This window comes from Canis lupus, chromosome 7, assembly GCF_048164855.1.
Source record: "Canis lupus baileyi chromosome 7, mCanLup2.hap1, whole genome shotgun sequence".
Lineage (NCBI taxonomy): Eukaryota > Metazoa > Chordata > Mammalia > Carnivora > Canidae > Canis > Canis lupus.
In genome coordinates, this window is record NC_132844.1 from 39,610,880 (window position 1) to 39,628,007 (window position 17,128).

At 37.4% G+C, this 17,128-nt stretch overlaps 2 protein-coding genes across 18 annotated transcripts in view; one reads left to right on the plus strand and one right to left on the minus strand.

Moving 5' to 3' along the window:
- The window catches only part of FAM135A (family with sequence similarity 135 member A), a 132,944-nt gene extending 118,465 nt beyond the window's left edge, over window positions 1-14,479 (minus strand). For 5 of the 17 annotated variants that reach the window (XM_072832444.1, XM_072832445.1, XM_072832447.1 and 2 more), the window contains exons 1-3: window positions 14,199-14,474; window positions 12,560-12,648; window positions 831-920 (exon numbers count right to left, since the gene is read on the minus strand). The gene's annotated coding sequence lies outside the window, so the exon portion shown is untranslated. Of the gene's footprint in view, window positions 1-830; window positions 921-6,119; window positions 6,271-12,559; window positions 12,649-14,198 lie in introns of those variants that run through there. The other 12 variants (XM_072832443.1, XM_072832438.1, XM_072832436.1 and 9 more) reach the window with 5 other exon arrangements.
- LOC140636405 (uncharacterized) overlaps window positions 12,910-17,128 on the plus strand; it is a 55,850-nt gene continuing 51,631 nt past the window's right edge. The window contains exons 1-2 of the mRNA XM_072831628.1: window positions 12,910-12,930; window positions 13,579-15,185. Coding sequence (XP_072687729.1) covers window positions 12,910-12,930; window positions 13,579-14,622 — 1,065 coding nt within the window. The 3' untranslated portion in view covers window positions 14,623-15,185. The remainder of the gene's footprint in view (window positions 12,931-13,578; window positions 15,186-17,128) is intronic.

The following is a 17,128-nucleotide window of genomic DNA, read 5'->3' on the forward strand; positions in this document are numbered from 1 at the left end:
AAAAGTAAAAACATTCATGATTCTGTCCATTGACAGATACTTTGGTATATATTCTTCACCTGTGTGTGCTTTTATAAAATTTCTATAAAATTGGGATCAAACTATATGCACACTTTATATTTATTTAATTTTTTGATGAGCACGTATGTCAATAAATGTAGTTTTACAACATTACTTTCAATTGTTTACTATTACAATGTGAATATTATGATTTAAAGCATCTCCTATTGTTGGGTATTTCAGTGATTTCTGTCTTTTCACTATTACAAAATAGTATTGTATTAATAATGCATGCTTTAAAAACACAATTCAGAGTAGAAAGTGTTGAAAGACAATCCTCCAGAGTCTCCTGTTTCTGCATATTTTGCAAGCAGACACTGACTGCCTCTGTTCCAGACTATTTTTCAAGGATGTAGGATCAGCAAACAGAGATAGTGTCTCATACTGGAAGAGAGGGCAAATTTGTTTATTTTCCCTTTAACAGAGATAATCTCCTGAGGCATAAGTCAGGCAGACTTATTTTCCATTATAAAAGATCTGGGTCCCCCTAAACTTAGGATTCCTCTCCTATAATACAACCTACTCATATGCAGGTGTTGCCTGGTACTGTAGCTACTGCTACTGCTATGCATGCAAACCATCCTTTTCTTAGATCTAGGAGTCTCATGTCTTCTGCCCACATCCATGGCATTGCAGCAGGCTAACTTGTTAGCTTGCAAGTGGGATAAAATCTCAGATCCTTCACAACCTTTGAAATAATTCTTCATAGAAACTCAACAAATATTTTGATCTCATGACTTAAATGCAAAAGAGGTAAAACATATTCTTACCTCTGCTGGTTAAAGCTTCATTTTAACATTATGAAATAACCAAACTTGTACTTCCAGTTACTGATTCTTACTGAAAATATATTGTTCCCCCTATGAGAAAGAAAAAAATAACATTTCAAACAAAATAGACATAAAAAAGTCCATTTTTAGGAAATCTATGCTTCATTAGTTACCCAACAATCTCAATTTATCTAAAAGATCTATATCTTGCATAAGGCTTATCAGAAATGTTTCAGGGATTTTCCATTCAGTTTCACTGATAACAATATTCACTGTTACACCCTTGTTAAGAACTCCCTAGTATATACTTCAAAGGACAATAGTAAGATTCTTAGTTCAGTGGCTCAGAAATAATCTTTACAAATAATCAAAATATTGTTTATTAATTTTTAAGATGTAAAACTTACTATTTTAAAATAACTCCTTATGTAGAGTAAATGATTTCTGAAATTACAAATATATGAAATGTGCATATGTGCATAATGTATATACACACACAAACTATTTTAAATATATTGACAAAAAAGAATGCCTAGATATGTTATGGATAGTTTTGTTCACTCTCCCAAATATTTATTGTCTGAATAAAAAAAAAATTCTTGCCCATGTAAAATTACCTTAGGTACTAAAAAATGTTAGAATAAAGACTATATTCACTCTTCTTCATGGATTCTTTTTCTTCTCTCCATCATATATATGTAGACTTTACCACCTTCAATAACTGCTATTTCACTTTTTTTAACTGATATACATTTGATATATTAGTTTCAGTATACAACATAGTGATTCACTATTTTTATACATTACAAAATGATCACTTCAATAGTTCTGGTCACCGTTTGTCACTATATAAAGTTATTACAATATTAGATCATTGTAATAACATATTGTCTCAAGTAGACTCCATGCTGAGCACAGAGTCCAACTTGGAATTCCATCCCATGGCCGTGAGATCACAACCTGAGCCAAAATCAAGAGCTGGGCGCTTAACTGCATGCACCATCCCAGTGTCCCAGTATTTAATTCTTTTTGATGCAACCATAAATGGGATTGTTTTCTTCACTTCTCTTTCTGATAGTTCATTGGTAGTGTATAAAAACACAATAGATTTCTATATATTAATTATATATATTATATATAATATTATATATTAATTTTGTATCCTGCAACTTTATAGAATTCATTTATTAGTTTTAATAGTTTTTTACTGGAGTCTTTTTTTTTATTTTTTATTTTTATTTTTATTTTTTTTTTACTGGAGTCTTACAGAGTTTCCCACATATAGTATCATGTCATCTGCAAATAGTGATAGTTTTATGTTTTCCTTTCCAATTTGGATGTCTTTCACTTCTTTTTCTTGCCTAATAGCTGTGGCTAATATTCCAGGACTATGTTGAATAAAAGTGGTGCTCTTAGGGGAAAAACTTTTAGCTTCTCACCACTGAGTAAGACGTTAGCTGTGGGTTTGTCATATGTGGCCTTTATTATGTGGAAGTACATTTCTTCTATACCTAATTTATTGAAGTTTTTATCACAAAAGTATGCTGAGAGAGTGTTCCATATTTTGGGCATCCTCCTAATTGTGGAGTCACTGCATCTGGGGTGGGATTCAGGGTGAGGCTATGCCTTTGCCTCTTATACCCATTTCCATGTGTCTCTTTTGTCTTTTGTTATAGAGACACTGTCTATCTAGTTCTCAGTTCCTTTTCAGAGGATACTATTCCATATAAAGATATAAATTTGTGGTGTCCATGGGAGGAGGGGAATCTAGTCTTCTTATGCTACCATCTTGAATCCTCCTTCTAGTAACTATTTTAAACCTTAATAATCACATCTAAAGACTGTACAGTAACTATTTCTAAGGAGATCAAAACAATGTTACCTTTACCTAAGACATTCTCATTTCATGAATATAACCACTTTATGATAGTTACTCCTATACATATATTCTTAGTGTTCAGGATTTAGATCATGTTCCAGTACAGATTCTTAGTCAAGTCTGGTTAGTTCTATATCTCTTAACTTACTCAGATATAAAATAGGTATGTATTCATTCAAACATTTATTGAACACTTACAATATGCTGGGAAATGCAACTGGCACAAAGTATAGCTAAACCTTGGATTCCATCTGTTTCCTTTCTCGCAGATGGAATTTCTTCATGATAGTGACCTAGTTCTGACCACATAAATTAGGACAAAACCCCAAAGAATGGTAAAATAAAAAGGAAAGATTATGGATTCCTGAATGGTTTCACAGAGCACAGATGTCCTACCTATCTAGACTTCTTGGACTTTTATATCTTATAACTCTTTGTTACAGCAACTATACCTAACCTATACTCTAGTATATCCCCCGCTGCAGCCTATTTTCAAAAAAGAAGCCAGATGATCCTTTATATTGTACAATATATACATTAATTAATATTACTGTATAGTTGTACTAATAGCATGTTCTATTTTTTAAATTTTTATTATTTTTAAAGATTTTTAATTTATTTATGAGAGACACAGAGAGAGGGAGGCAGAGACACAGGGAAGGAAGGAGCAGGCTCCCCACAAGGAGCCTGATGTGGGACTTGATCCCCAGACCTAGGATCACGCCCTGAGCCAAAGGCAGATGCTCATCCACTGAGCCATCAAGGTGTCCTTAATAGTATGTTTTAATATGTTATATAATATTATTTTAAAATAATTCAAATTGTATTTTTTTCTCAGTTCTAAACCCTCAGTGGCTTCCCACAATATTTAGTAAAATTGTCTTACGATGGCCTATATGATGACCTTATATCACCTAGATCTTTCATAATTTCTGTGACCTCATCTCCTACCAGTCTGCCCACTTGTTTCCTTACTCAAACATACCAAATATATTCCTATCCCAGGGTCTTTCATTTGTTCCCCGGAACACTTTTCACTCCCAAATATCCAAATGAATCACTTTTCACCTCCTTCTAGCCTTGACTCAGATGCTAACTTCTCAAATAGCCCTTTGCTGGCCACATTATCTAAAATAGCAACTCTCAAAAAAATTAAATAAACAAAATAAAATAGTTAAGTCTCCTTTCCTGGCACACCCTCTTTCCTCCCTTATTTTTTCCCTCAACACTTATCTCCAACTAACAAACTAAAGATTTTAATTTTTTAGTCTTCATTATGTTTCCCCACTAATATGTAAGCTTTATAAAGGCAGAAATTCGTACTACTCTGTTCATAGCTCTATCCCCACAGTCTTACATACAGTAGGCACTCAATATTTAACAAAGATTTAATAAATTAATATAAATCTTCTTTAAATATTAACTGTTGACTATTTTTCTATTTAAACCCAACCACCTTGAAGAAAGGATTTATTACACTGATATATGGAAAACAGAGATATCCGTGAATAAACTTTTATAATAAAATTCCTTTACTAGGATATGTTCTAGATCTGTAAGCAACTTCCTTCACTCTTCCTCGCCTATTCTGGTGTCCTCTATTGTTACTGTCTAATTTTCCTCAAACCCACCTCTTTTTACTGATTATCCCTAGGTAGAAACATATATGTACAGATATATACCGTGTGATGCTGATAAACCTGGCTTTCATTCCCCCTCAAAAAACAGAAAACAATTATTTTTATGTTTATGTACTGGTAGAAAAATTTCAAAGGACCAAAGGAAAGGAGAGTAGGCAAAAAGAGAAAGGCAAGAAAAACCAGAGGACTCTCAGGGTCAAAGGGGATCTGTCTGATTCTCTTTTCATAAACTGCCCTTTTCCCATCACAGGGAGCAACTGCCACACAGGTACAGCCAATTCTTGCTGATCCAGCACTGTTGAAAGCTTCTAAATTTTCAATAGGAAATGAACATTTTATTTTTCTAATGGTGAACTCTCCTAAACCTCAGATGTTGCCAACTAGTTCAAAAATAAACAAAAACAAAACCAACCAACCAACCCTGTGCAGTTCAAATCAAATTCATCTACAGGGTAAATGCATTCAGAGTTTGTAATCACTCACACAAATGCTTATGCCATTCATATCCTCAGGCAAAGGATCTTTTATGGAACGGAAAAATCCTTATCTGTCCTCTCTTAAGAATGAAAGAAGGTAAAGAAAGGGCTTTTTTCCTTTCACCCAGAGGACGCCTAGGAAACACTCCACTTCAAGGAAACTTTCTGCTCCATGATAAGCCATGAGTTTCATGGCCCTTCTGCAGTCAGCTTCCTGGCTTAGAATCTGTCACTTTAATCTGAGCATTTGAAGCTATGGGAAAGAGTTGACTTACCTGCAACTAAATCGTTCTTTCTGTTTTTCTGGACCTGACAAGATAGCCTAAATGAAATAATTTGAGTAGTGTTCCTTCTTGGGCCATTTCCTAAGTCTCTAAGAGAGAATTTAGCTGAGTAAACTACAAACTCCAATCCAAAGAAGCCAAAGGGGAACTTCAAACAGAAACGGATTCTGATACTAAATGGAAAATGTATACTGAAAGACTCTTACACTGACTGGGAGAACAATCTGACAATTATCAAAGAAACAAAGTTAATCTATTATTCTGAAAGATGTCCTTGGCCCTCTAGAGGGACTCTAACACAGTGGCCAATAGACACAGTGGCTACTGAACAATTAATATGATAGTGTGACTGAGGAACTGATTTTTAAATTTAAAGTAATTTAAATTTAAATCCAAACACTAGCGCAGTATAAAATATTTTTTCATTGAATGTAACTCTATTGTTTGGTAGGGCTATATCTTACTTTAACTGTTAAAAATGTAGTGCACTAGTTGAGATATGCTCTAAGCATAAAGCACACATTAGCTTTCAAAGACAGTGTAGAACAAGAACATAAATATCTCATTAAAATGTTTTTTTATGCTGATCACATCTTGAAATAATATTTTAGATATGTTGGGTTAAATAAAATATATTATAAAAATTAATTTTACCATTTATTTTTACTTTGTAAAATGTAGCAACTAGAAAGTTTTAAATTACACATACATATGTCTATGAATATGTATGTTAGTTTAGGAATACCAAGCCATCTCTTTAACTGCTGGAATGTATAGTAACTATCCCAGAAATAGCACCAAGTGCATAAAAACTATGCATAGTTTTTAAGGCTATAGAGATGTTCACTCCAATAAGATCAGTTGAGAGACCTCCAATATTCACAAAGAGGAGTCTAGGCATGGATATCTGGAAAAATGTGGGAGATGCTCCTACATTATCTACACTAATCCTAAAACAACAGCTAACCACACTAACCCTTTTGAACTCAGTCTGAATTCATGAGTATTACCAGAAATCTAAAAGGATGTAGAAACATCTGAAAGTAAGAGGCACAGCTTAGAAGTTCCTCAAGATGAGCTGGAGACCACAGGAGATGATCAGATCCTCTCACAGAAATAAAAAAACTAACAGCCTTGACTCAGATGGTGGACTCAAAATATGTGTCCTGAAGACAGGAAAGGAGTTGAGCGAATAAGAACTTTAAGACGCTCCATTTGCCAACCTAAGAAATAAAGGGATCACTTCTACCAATTATGGAGCCAATGGCTCCAGCTTCTAAATTCTATTCCAAAGTTAGCAGCCATGACACAAATGGGTTCAGAGCTTATAATACTGACAGTCTGAATAATGATGCCTAATCAGAAAATACTGTAGATGCCACATAAGGCAGAAATCACCTATGGGCCAACTTACCCTTAAAAATCCCTTAGAAAGGCTCCAAAGTGGCAATCAATATACCATTTCTCAATAAATAAAACACATTCACTTGGTCTTCCAGCTTTAGGAAAAAATTCACTGTTTCTTCAGCTAAGCACTAAATAACATAGTAAACTTGCATTTAGGGGCCATATTGTACAAAAAATATACACATCTTTAAATGTTCATATTTCAATGTTGAGAAACTCAAATTATGGCAGACATATAGGAACTGATGCCAAATGAAGGAACATCACATTCAAGCCCAACTAGATAAGGAGTTCACACTGTGGCAGACACATGGGGATGGAGACTGACATTTGGGATCTAGGATCAATGGAGGGAAGAGTGCCTTATAAGTACAGTTAAATTCAAGTATGTTAAATAGGAATATGTTGGGAACAAAGAAGGAGGTTAACTCAACCCATTCAATACTAGCTAGTCAGTTTTGGGTCCATTTTCTTGAGCCTTCTAATGAATAAGCAGGAAACTCAAAATAGGGGCACCCCGAGAAGGCTTCAAAATGCTGCTCTTACAACCTTGTGAATAAAATACTCTTAATACTCAAGTTGTATAGCAAACCGAGAAGAGTAGAAGATCGGTCTCTTGGGGGAGGAGGGTGCTCAGCTGCCACCTTTTCTAAGTCTCACTCAGGGCATAGCTGAACTCCAATCCACACAGATGGGGCCCTTAAAGTCTGAGAGCTAATCCTGACCAAGTCAGGCCATACCAGTAAGCTGAGAACAATCAACCAGTGATATCTGGGTTAGTTTTATATCTCTAACCCTGCTATCCGGTATAATTCTGGCCATCCAGGTTGCTTAAGTCTGCACTGGGTGATTCAATATAAATATCTGAGCTATGTTTTTATATCTTGATTTACATTCATTTTCCTTCTTATCTGGCTGAGGCCCTGACACCATACCCTGCCCATCTTTGTAAGCTCCTTCTTGTAGGGGCCAAACATGCTAAGTCATTGTATTATAACCTGCTCTAAAATGGCCAAGCCACCTTTTACTTGCCTAACTCTGAAGATCACGCTATTCAGATAGCTTTTAACTTTCTTTTTGCCTTCACAGTTATTCACATGCACAATTCTTTGATCTGTGACATCTCTCATTTTAAAAACTGATTCACAGTTAAGATGAGCTTATCAGAATAATTACAGTAGAAAGGACATGTAAATTAAGGAAGAACACTGGCCTAGAAACTTTTGCTGCCACAACTTATTCATCAAAATGAATTCCTGAGGGATCCCTGGGTGGCACAGCGGTTTGGCGCCTGCCTTTGGCCCAGGGCGTGATCCTGGAGATCTGGGATCGAATCCCACATCGGGCTCCCGGTGCATGGAGCCTGCTTCTCCCTCTGCCTATGTCTCTGCCTCTCTCTCTCTCTCTGTGTGACTATCATAAATAAATAAATTAATTAAAAAAAAATGAATTCCTGAGAGCCTGCCATATACTATACTGCCCAAATTATAAAAATATTTAAGAAGAGAATAGAATACTAAATTCTTCTTTTAGGGAGGGGGGAGGAGACTTTCAAAAGGGAAGATAATAAGAACAACTTGATAGACAAACAGTATTTTAAAAAACTGTATGTTTCTCTATTGATATCAAATATAGATCAAATAGCAATATCAAATTGAAACCAAATATAAACATTCAGAATTTTCCGGAGTACCTACTATTACACCAGTAGTTTTAACTATGTTATTTTATTTGATTCTCACAAAAATCTGAAAGAGCTATCATTACTCCATTTTACATGTGAGGAAACTAAAGAACAAAAGGTTTACATAACTTACCCAAGACCACAGTTAGGAAAAAATGGAAAAAGGACAAAACTCTCAAATGTGCCAAACTACACAGCCTAAATTTAAACTTGCATAATTGTAAAGTCTACACCTGAATTGTTATTGGAAATAGATTGAATGATCAAGTCATGAGATAAAAAAAAGCCCCCACTAAAAGAAAAACTGAAACCAGAATGCAGCACTAATAAAAAAAGATTACCCTTGATAGATGAACCACATTTAATTTTCCATGCAATTAGCATTATTCTCCAATTATGAAATCTTCAAATTTCTCACATTCCACACCCACAAACAAAATCTGAAGTTTTAAAGATTGTTCTCTTCTAATTTCTTCAAAATTTGGTTTTCAACAGTTGTCTAATAAAATAAATATATTATCTAATAAATATACTATCTTAGAATTGGCACTTAGGTTAAAAAGTTAAGCATTCTCAAAACAAAACATTGTTCACTTTGGATAACTGTGTTAATATTATAGAAAATCCATAGTAAAAATATTTTTTTAAACATAGAAGGAATGTTGGTAACTTCTGAGAGTATTCCCAAGGTTGACTTACTATATGAGAACAAAGTAGAAAGACAGAGAAAGAACTTTTATTGCTCATTATGGGACACTTAATGAAAGCTACATCTCACATCATATCAATAATGGGAAACAAGATTTAATTTATTAAAACTAGCTCATATAAACTTTTCAGGGACACATCCAGGCCATAAAACAAACCTGCTCGTAACATAAAACAGAATGCCTCTGAATATATCATGTTATTATATACTTTAAAAAACCAGTCAGTTAAGTGTCCAACCCTTGGTTTCAGTTAAATGTCCAACACTTGGTTTCAATTCAGGTCATGGTCTCGGTTGTGAGACTGAGCCCCGCATCAGGCTCTGTGCTGAGCACAGAGTCTGCTTAAGATTCTCTTTCCCTGTGCTCCTCCCCGCTACATACTCTTTCTCCCTCTAAAACAAACAAACAAACAAACAAACAAACAAACAAACATTTTAAAAAACACAATAAAACCCCAAGACAAGAAGAGCCCAAATGACCAAAAATTTAGTTACTTTTTAAAATTTTTTTAAGATTTATTTATTTATTTATGATAGACACACACACACACACACACAGAGAGAGAGAGAGAGAGAGAGAGGCAGAGACACAGGAGGAGGGAGAAGCAGGCTCCATGCCAGGAGCCCGACGTGGAACTCGATCCCGTGACTCCAGGATCGTGCCCTGGGCCATAGGCAGGCGCTAAACCGCTGGGCCACCCAGAGATCCCCAATTACTTCTCTTAATAGGAAGAGAAATTCAGAAGGAACCACAGTGATCTACTACCTAGTTCAGGGATCTGTCCCCAGCATCCCCTAAACTATTTCATATTATTGGTTATCTCAACAAAGCTCAAAACTAGAACAAAGAGGATTACAATACTCTCTCTGAAAATGTTCTAAGAAACAAACAATGCTTTCTTAAACGTCTATGCTTTCTTGCTTTCTTCAGTCAGCTGGTAACTTTGACATCAAAGAGATCCGGATTCTAATCCAGACTCACGAAATCTTACTTTTCTCAAATAGAAATAATATTTGTAACTCCTAGATCAAAAGTTAAAGCTTATAAAGATAATATATACAAATATACACAGAGCATTAGGTATGGGACTTGGTGCACAGTGCTCAATAAATAGCTGATAGTATTATTTTATTTTAACTCAATTTTTTCTTTTCTTTTTTTTATGTATGACGTTTTTATTTTAATTATAGTATAGTTAACATAAGGTATTATACCAATTTCAGGTGCACAATACAGAGATTCAACAATTCCTTACATCTCAATATTTTATCTCAATTTTTTAACTATGATTTCATTTAGAGAAATGTCTATTCAAAATACTGTAACTCAACTAAATAGATTTTTATTATCAGTTTCAATTGTATGTTTTAAAAATACTGTCATTTATAGGACATCAGACCTTAAAGGGAAATGAGCTGACTTCCAATTAAGATCATCTTAGATCTTAGGTGTTGAGAAAAACTAGGAAAAAAGGAGACTGTGAATATTTCAAATCTCTATTTAAAATTTTCTATTGATTTCACTCCTTAGAGACATTTCTTTGGTTCCCCAAGCCTAGAGGTCTATTTCAGAATTCTTCTATAAAAATGGGGCCGTTGGCAAGCATTTTATTATATAATTATTATACTCTGACATAAAAGTTATTCATTTTACAGAACAAGACTGGTGACAGCCTACATTCTAATCTTATCTTACCTGAGGAAAAGAACTAATTTTCAGTAAGCCTGAGGAAGAATGAGAATGGTTTTTAAAACTGGGGTCCTTAATTCCAAAAGGCAAAAGTGATGGTAACGGGGAATATAAGCTTCCAATGTCTGAAACAGTGACTGTCAATAAGACCTGATCTTGCTGTTTAGACATTTACAGTTAGCAGTATTTCCAACTGAAGACCATGACTTACTGGCAACTTGAGACATCAAAAAGCAGATGTCAGAGATACCACTGATCTAAAAACAATCATGAATGAAGCAGCTGCATCCTATAAGACAACTTCAAGGGGATTTCAATGAAGGAATACTTCTACGTCTGATTATATTAAGAACTGTAGCAAAAGGACATTTCATAGAACTTAACAGAAATGTTCCATAATATTGTCAATTACAGACTTCTAAATTAACAATATAATTTAGAAATACTTGCTTTATTATGGATGGTCTAAAGAGACCTAATTCCATAAAAGGAATATATTATAATTTACTCAGAATGTTGTTTTGGTTGAGAGTTCATAAAGATTGTTTCATCAAAATAAGAAGTTATTCAAGTAGGAGAGATCTGATATAATCTGGTATAATATGCCCGATACCTCTAGATTCCTGTCAAGAAAAAAGAGGCAAATTTTTATTAAATTTAGCACATTATTGATAACGGAGTATGTACTTGTTAAAAGGGTGAAACCCACTGTGGAGCTGTTTTACGTTATTTCTTCTGAAAAATCTAGACCTGCCTAACAACTTGCGCTTTGTAACTTTTCTAAAACATCATTGGGTTCATTAAGTTTTGTTTTGTCTTTTTGGTATCACGATTCTGCTTCTTACTCATTTCTAAACTTTCTTCCTGACAAACTCAGGGAAAAGAAATCTATATGCTCCCATCTTCATCCGTTCACTTAAACACACACATACATATCACAAAACTCACTTTTAAGCAGTTTTTCCTCAATACATAAAATCAAAGCAAAGGAAATTCTTGCCCTTTCTAATCCCTAAACAATGCCCACTGTCAAGGGCCTATATCCATAATAAACAAAGCTAAAAATATAAGACAACAGAAAATTATGGCAGTAGCCAAAGATAAATGAATAACTCTTACAACATCTCCTTTCAGTATCAAACCCTGAAAAAGGGCATTTTAATTCTTTATAATGAATGCTACAGCATCTGTTTCACTGTGTATGAATATTAATATAAGCTAGTATACAGTTCACCAGCATTCTACTAGATTTTTCACAGAAGTCTAAAATTAAATTAAAAAATCTAAATTCCAGTTTGATCTGGGATTTAACTAATGATACTTTTACACAGTCTAAAAGAGATAGAAATATATAACAATTCTTGTCTGTGGTGGCCCTACTCATGTTTAAATAAGGCTTACTTTGCTACTGAAAGATCACTGAGTGGCCACCTTTTTTACCCGCTTATTACAGGTAGAGACAACTAGCTATAGAGGTTAAGTGGCTTCTACAAATTAACGTTATGAGTCATCATAAGAGTTTAGATCTTCTGACATCAAGCTCTGTGCCTACTGTCTACCACAAATTATTATTTTAATTCTTAAAGTACACAATTAACAAAGTAAAAAAAAAAATACTAACAAGAATTTGTAGGCCTTTACTTTTTTTAATGAATTGTTACCTAAAAATAAAAAGACTTGCCTTTGAGAGGTGGGAAAGCTTCCTTGTTAAGCAGCAGTTATATGTATTTGCATAGGAAAAATCATTTTTAAAAAATCTTAAAAGTTGAAGAGTTCATCACTTCTTACCACACACAGTAATTGGCTAGTTCTTCCAAAGGAGGTATAGCTTTGAGACACTGGATACTAAACTGTATTTCCCTCCACTTTTATCTCTAATATCAGTCTGGATAAGAAACTACACTTTTTTGTCTTGGTATTTCCCTTCTGTACAACATAAACAGAAAATTTTAATTCCTACCTGACATAGACAATGTAAGGAAGAATTTACTGTTTGTGGACTGCTTTGAGATTCCAGAATGAAATACATAATCCAGTTGATCTTCAACCCTAGAATAAAGGCAAACTTCACTGAAAGTATCTGCTTCAGCAGACGCCTTCGAAATAAAATACTTTACCATTATTCATATAGAGAGGTTTTATATAAATGAAATGGGGGGGGGCAACACTAGTTAGAAAGTTCTTTTGCCCAATTCAAAAATTTAACACATCTGTTCTCACATATATTTCATTCAGTAGGCACACTAAATCTATTCTTAAATAAATAAAAATTACATGCATTTATTAAAGAGAGCAGAGACCCTCAAGAAAATGACGCAATCATTTGCAATTGTAATTATGTAAAACATCAAGTTAATAACGAATTTCATAAAATAGAATTTATTAAATTTCATTTAAGGTTAGCTCTTGGACAACTGTATTTGCTGAAGGGCAAAAAAAATTCCAAATTTTAACCTTATGTTAACAAGTCTTAACCCTTTATACTTTCATCAAGTCTATACTCGACTTGCTTATTCTGATGTGTAAGGTAAATAGAATCCCTAAAAATTAAAGGTTCAATCAAGTAAATAAATGTAAGAGGTTTATTGCTACTGTCATTCTTTTGACAACATTTCCCCGTCAGGGAATAAAAAAGATGAAGAGATTTTATTAAACTGCATGATGCACTAAGAAGACTGAGTATGGATACCTAGCTTAGGTAGCAGAAAGCAGATGAGACTGAACTCAGAGATTTAATAAAAAGTTAAGCGGCTTAAAGACGCTGGATCTACACACACACACACACACACACACACACACAAATCTTCAAAACCCCCCAAAAAACAGTTTTAGAGACGGAGAGGAGAAAGAGAGCCCAAGATGACATACGGGAAATAGGGTCACAATGGAAAAGGACGGGAGGCCGGGAGCCATCAGACGGAAAACGATGAAACGGTACCAAAAGACAGTCAAAGAGTTAGGGAGTGAGGGCCTGCGAAGGCAAGGGGGGCACAGGATGAACTCCAGCGGACAACCAGGTTAAAGCAAACACCGCCTCAGAAACTCACAAAGGAGAACGAAGTGCTGAAAGGGGGAAAGAAGGCAGCCAAGTTAGAAATTGTAGAGGCAAACTTGGTCCGTGCGGGTAAGGAGCGTCGGGAAGAAGAGCCAAACCAGGGATGCACGGAGCTGGAAGAAATTACGGGGAGCCAGAGGATACGCCGCCTCGACCGGGACACGAGCGGAGCGAAAGGGCACGTGGGAGGAGGGGGTGAGGGCAGGACGGAGCGGCGAGGCGGCAGCGCACCGCGAAGGGCAGGCGACGGCCGGTACAGCAGGACCGAGGTCCGGGGGCACCGGCCGGGGGACGCGCCGCAGGGGACAGAGCAGCGGGCAGCACCCGGCGAGCGGGGCGCCGTGGCTCGTCGCCACCCGGAGGGCGCTCTGCACGGCCGTCCCCACCGACCTTCAGCGGGCCCGGGGCCGGGGCCGGGCTCCGGCCGAGAGCGGGCGAGCGGGGGCAGGAGAAGGAGGCCGCTTCCTGCCGGGCCCGTGGGAAAGAGGGAGGGGTCTCGGGTGTCGGGAGCCCAGGGAGACGGAGAAGACCCCGAGCGGCTTACCTTTCGCCCGGCTCGGCCTCCTCCACCGCCTGTCGGGCCGAGGAGCTCGCTGTCCTGCTGGAATAAGACGGCCCTACCCGGGTCAGCACCATCCCGCCCCGGGCCCCCTCACATCGCCATCGCCGCAACCGCAACCACCGCAGCGGAGGAGCCGGTTCGTCACCGCGGCTCGGCTACTGGCCCGAAACGGCCAGCGAGCATGCGCAGTCGCCCCAGTCCCAAGGGAACCCCGGCCGGCCGGCGCTACCTGCGATCAACAGGTCTCCGGCCCCGCGGCCCCGCCCCCGGCCTTCTCTCGCCTCCCCACTCCTCCCCGGCCCCGCCCCTCTCCAAGGCTAAGCCCCGCCCCTTCCAAGCACCGCGCCCCACCCCTCCCCCTCGTTCCAAGCCTCTCAACCGCCGCTCCGGCTCCAGCGCCTACTGAGATTTCGAGAGATTTGTCCGCTCTCTTCGCCCCTCGCTCCCAAATCCTCGCGAGAACGGGAGCTTTGCGTCAATAAAGTGCGCTGGTCTCGCTGGAAGGGTCGCGCTAGGAGTTTAAAGAAACAAGCGAAGGGGCTGGGCTGGCTGTGTTTTACGAAGAGGAGGGTAGTGGAGGAGAGTAAAAGGGAGTTCTAAGACTTAAGCTCTGTTTCTCACGTCGTTCTTTATTCTTCTGTCTTGACCTCTTGGCTGCGGTCCTGGATAAAGAGCCCAGTCCCGGCGCTAGTTACCTTGCGCGGTGGAAAAGGAAGCTGCGGGGGTTCCGCGCTGGCTCGAGGCTGCTGCTTTTAGGGACTCGGTGCATTTTTTGGAGAGATGTGGATGCTGCTATGGTTACTGCTAGGTTACTGATGCCTACAAAGGCGGGAGGGAGGCGATGAAGTGGTCTTTAGCTTTGAAACTCCATTAAAAGAAGCCTATGATTTGGATAGGCCGGGAAGGATAGTCCTTCAGTGATTTACTTCACCCCAGCTCCTGAGTCTTAACCCGGCAGAACCTTTTGTGGTGCGTGAAATTCAGTACGTTACAGAAGCAAAGTTAATGGGAAAAAGGAAATATGGCTGTGGTGTGTGTTAAAAGTGAAGTGGGATGAATAGTGTTGATAATTGTACAACTTTGTGCTTAACGATACCGAACTGTGCTTCTAAAAATGGTTAAAATGGTAAATTTTGTGTATATGTATATACACAAAATATATGTGTGTGTGTGTGTGTATATATATATGTACACACAGAATAAGAATGAATTAAAAAGAAAAGGGTTTGTATACTAATTTGGGAATATAGCCCTTCCTTGACTTAATGACAGTTATGACTTTATAAGCCCGCCGTAAATTGAAAATATTATTGTCAAAAATGCATGGAATACATCTAACCTATAGAGCATCATAGCCTAGCCTAGCCTCTCCTCCCGTAAATGTGTTCAGAATACTTAACATTAGCCTGCAGTTGGGCAAAATCCTCTAACACAAAGCCGATTTTATAATTAAGTGTTGAGTATCGCATGTAATTTCTTGAATACTATACGGAAATTGAGAACCACTGGTTCTAAGTGTATTGGTTGTTTACTCACGGGATTGCATGGTTGACTGGGAGCTGTGGTTCGCTCCCTCGGCCCAGTAAGTACCAGGACAGAAGGTCATACTGCCTTTTGCTAACCTGAAAAAAAGACCAAAATTCAAAATTTGAAGTTTGGCTTCTACTGAACGCTTATCACTGTCTCACCATGGTAAAGTCAGAAGTCTTAAGTCCAATTATCCTAGGTAAGGGACCATCTGTAATGATGGTGCCTTGAAGCCTAGGTCATGTGAGGGACAGGTTTGAATATAATACAACGTCTGGTTTTTCTTCATATTAGAATGTATCTTTAAAATGATTGTGACTGCCCTGTTATCCTCTGATAACCCCATATTAGCATTCGTGTGAATAGTCTGCTTTCCTGGTCCCCAATCTCTGCCTTTTTAAAAATAGTCAAATACCATTGTAGTATCTTTCTTGTAAGGACCTTTATTGTTTTGTGATTTGAATTTATAGCCTCAACATTGAAAGGCTTTTTTAAATTCTTTTAGTTCTGTCTCTTAGAAAAATATATGAAATATTCCATTATTTGCATTTCCACATCTATGTCTCTCCAAAAATATACCCTGTGCCAAGATTTCTTTGTTATGTGGTTTTTTTTTTTTTTTTTACTTAAATCACATTTTGAAATCATCTATGTGCCAGACAGTGTACTAATTTTGGAGGATACCAACGTGAATAAAACAACTTGAGTGGAGTGTTTGCATAACTCCTTTATGATGTAATGTGTGTAGTGCAGCAGAGACAGGTGCACAGGGAACTACTGGAGCTCAGAGAAGGAGCATTAATTCAACTTAGGCTGGGAGAGGTCATGAGTCAGGAAACACTTCCAAGAGAAAATTATTCCAGAGAGTTAATAAAGTGGGAGATGTGTGTGTGTACGGGGGAGATAAAAAGGGAAAAGGATTGCTTGAACAGAACTATATAATAAGAAACTATCTTTGCACAGAACTAAAAGAGTAATTTGAGGATGTGAGGTTAGGAAGGTAGGCAAAGGTCAGATGGTGGTGAGCCTTTGAAGGATTTCAAGGAAGGATCAATTCAATTAGTATTTTTGATTACCTATTCAGAATGTGTTACGTACTATACTAGTTACTGGGGTACAATGAGGATTAAGAGTCATTCCCAATGCTCAGGGAGTTTACAGATTGGTAGGGGGAGACAGGCAGCTCAAATACCAATAAATTCTACTAAAGAGTTAAAATTGAGGTAGGCACCTGTTTGGGAGCCCAGAAGAAGAGCATTTAACCTGGAGACTTAGACAAGACTTCCTGGAAATAATTCATCATAGAAGAATATAAAATAAGCTCTTAAAATTAGAAAAATTATAGTGTCCCCTGACATACAGACCATTAGAGAATGCATTGATCT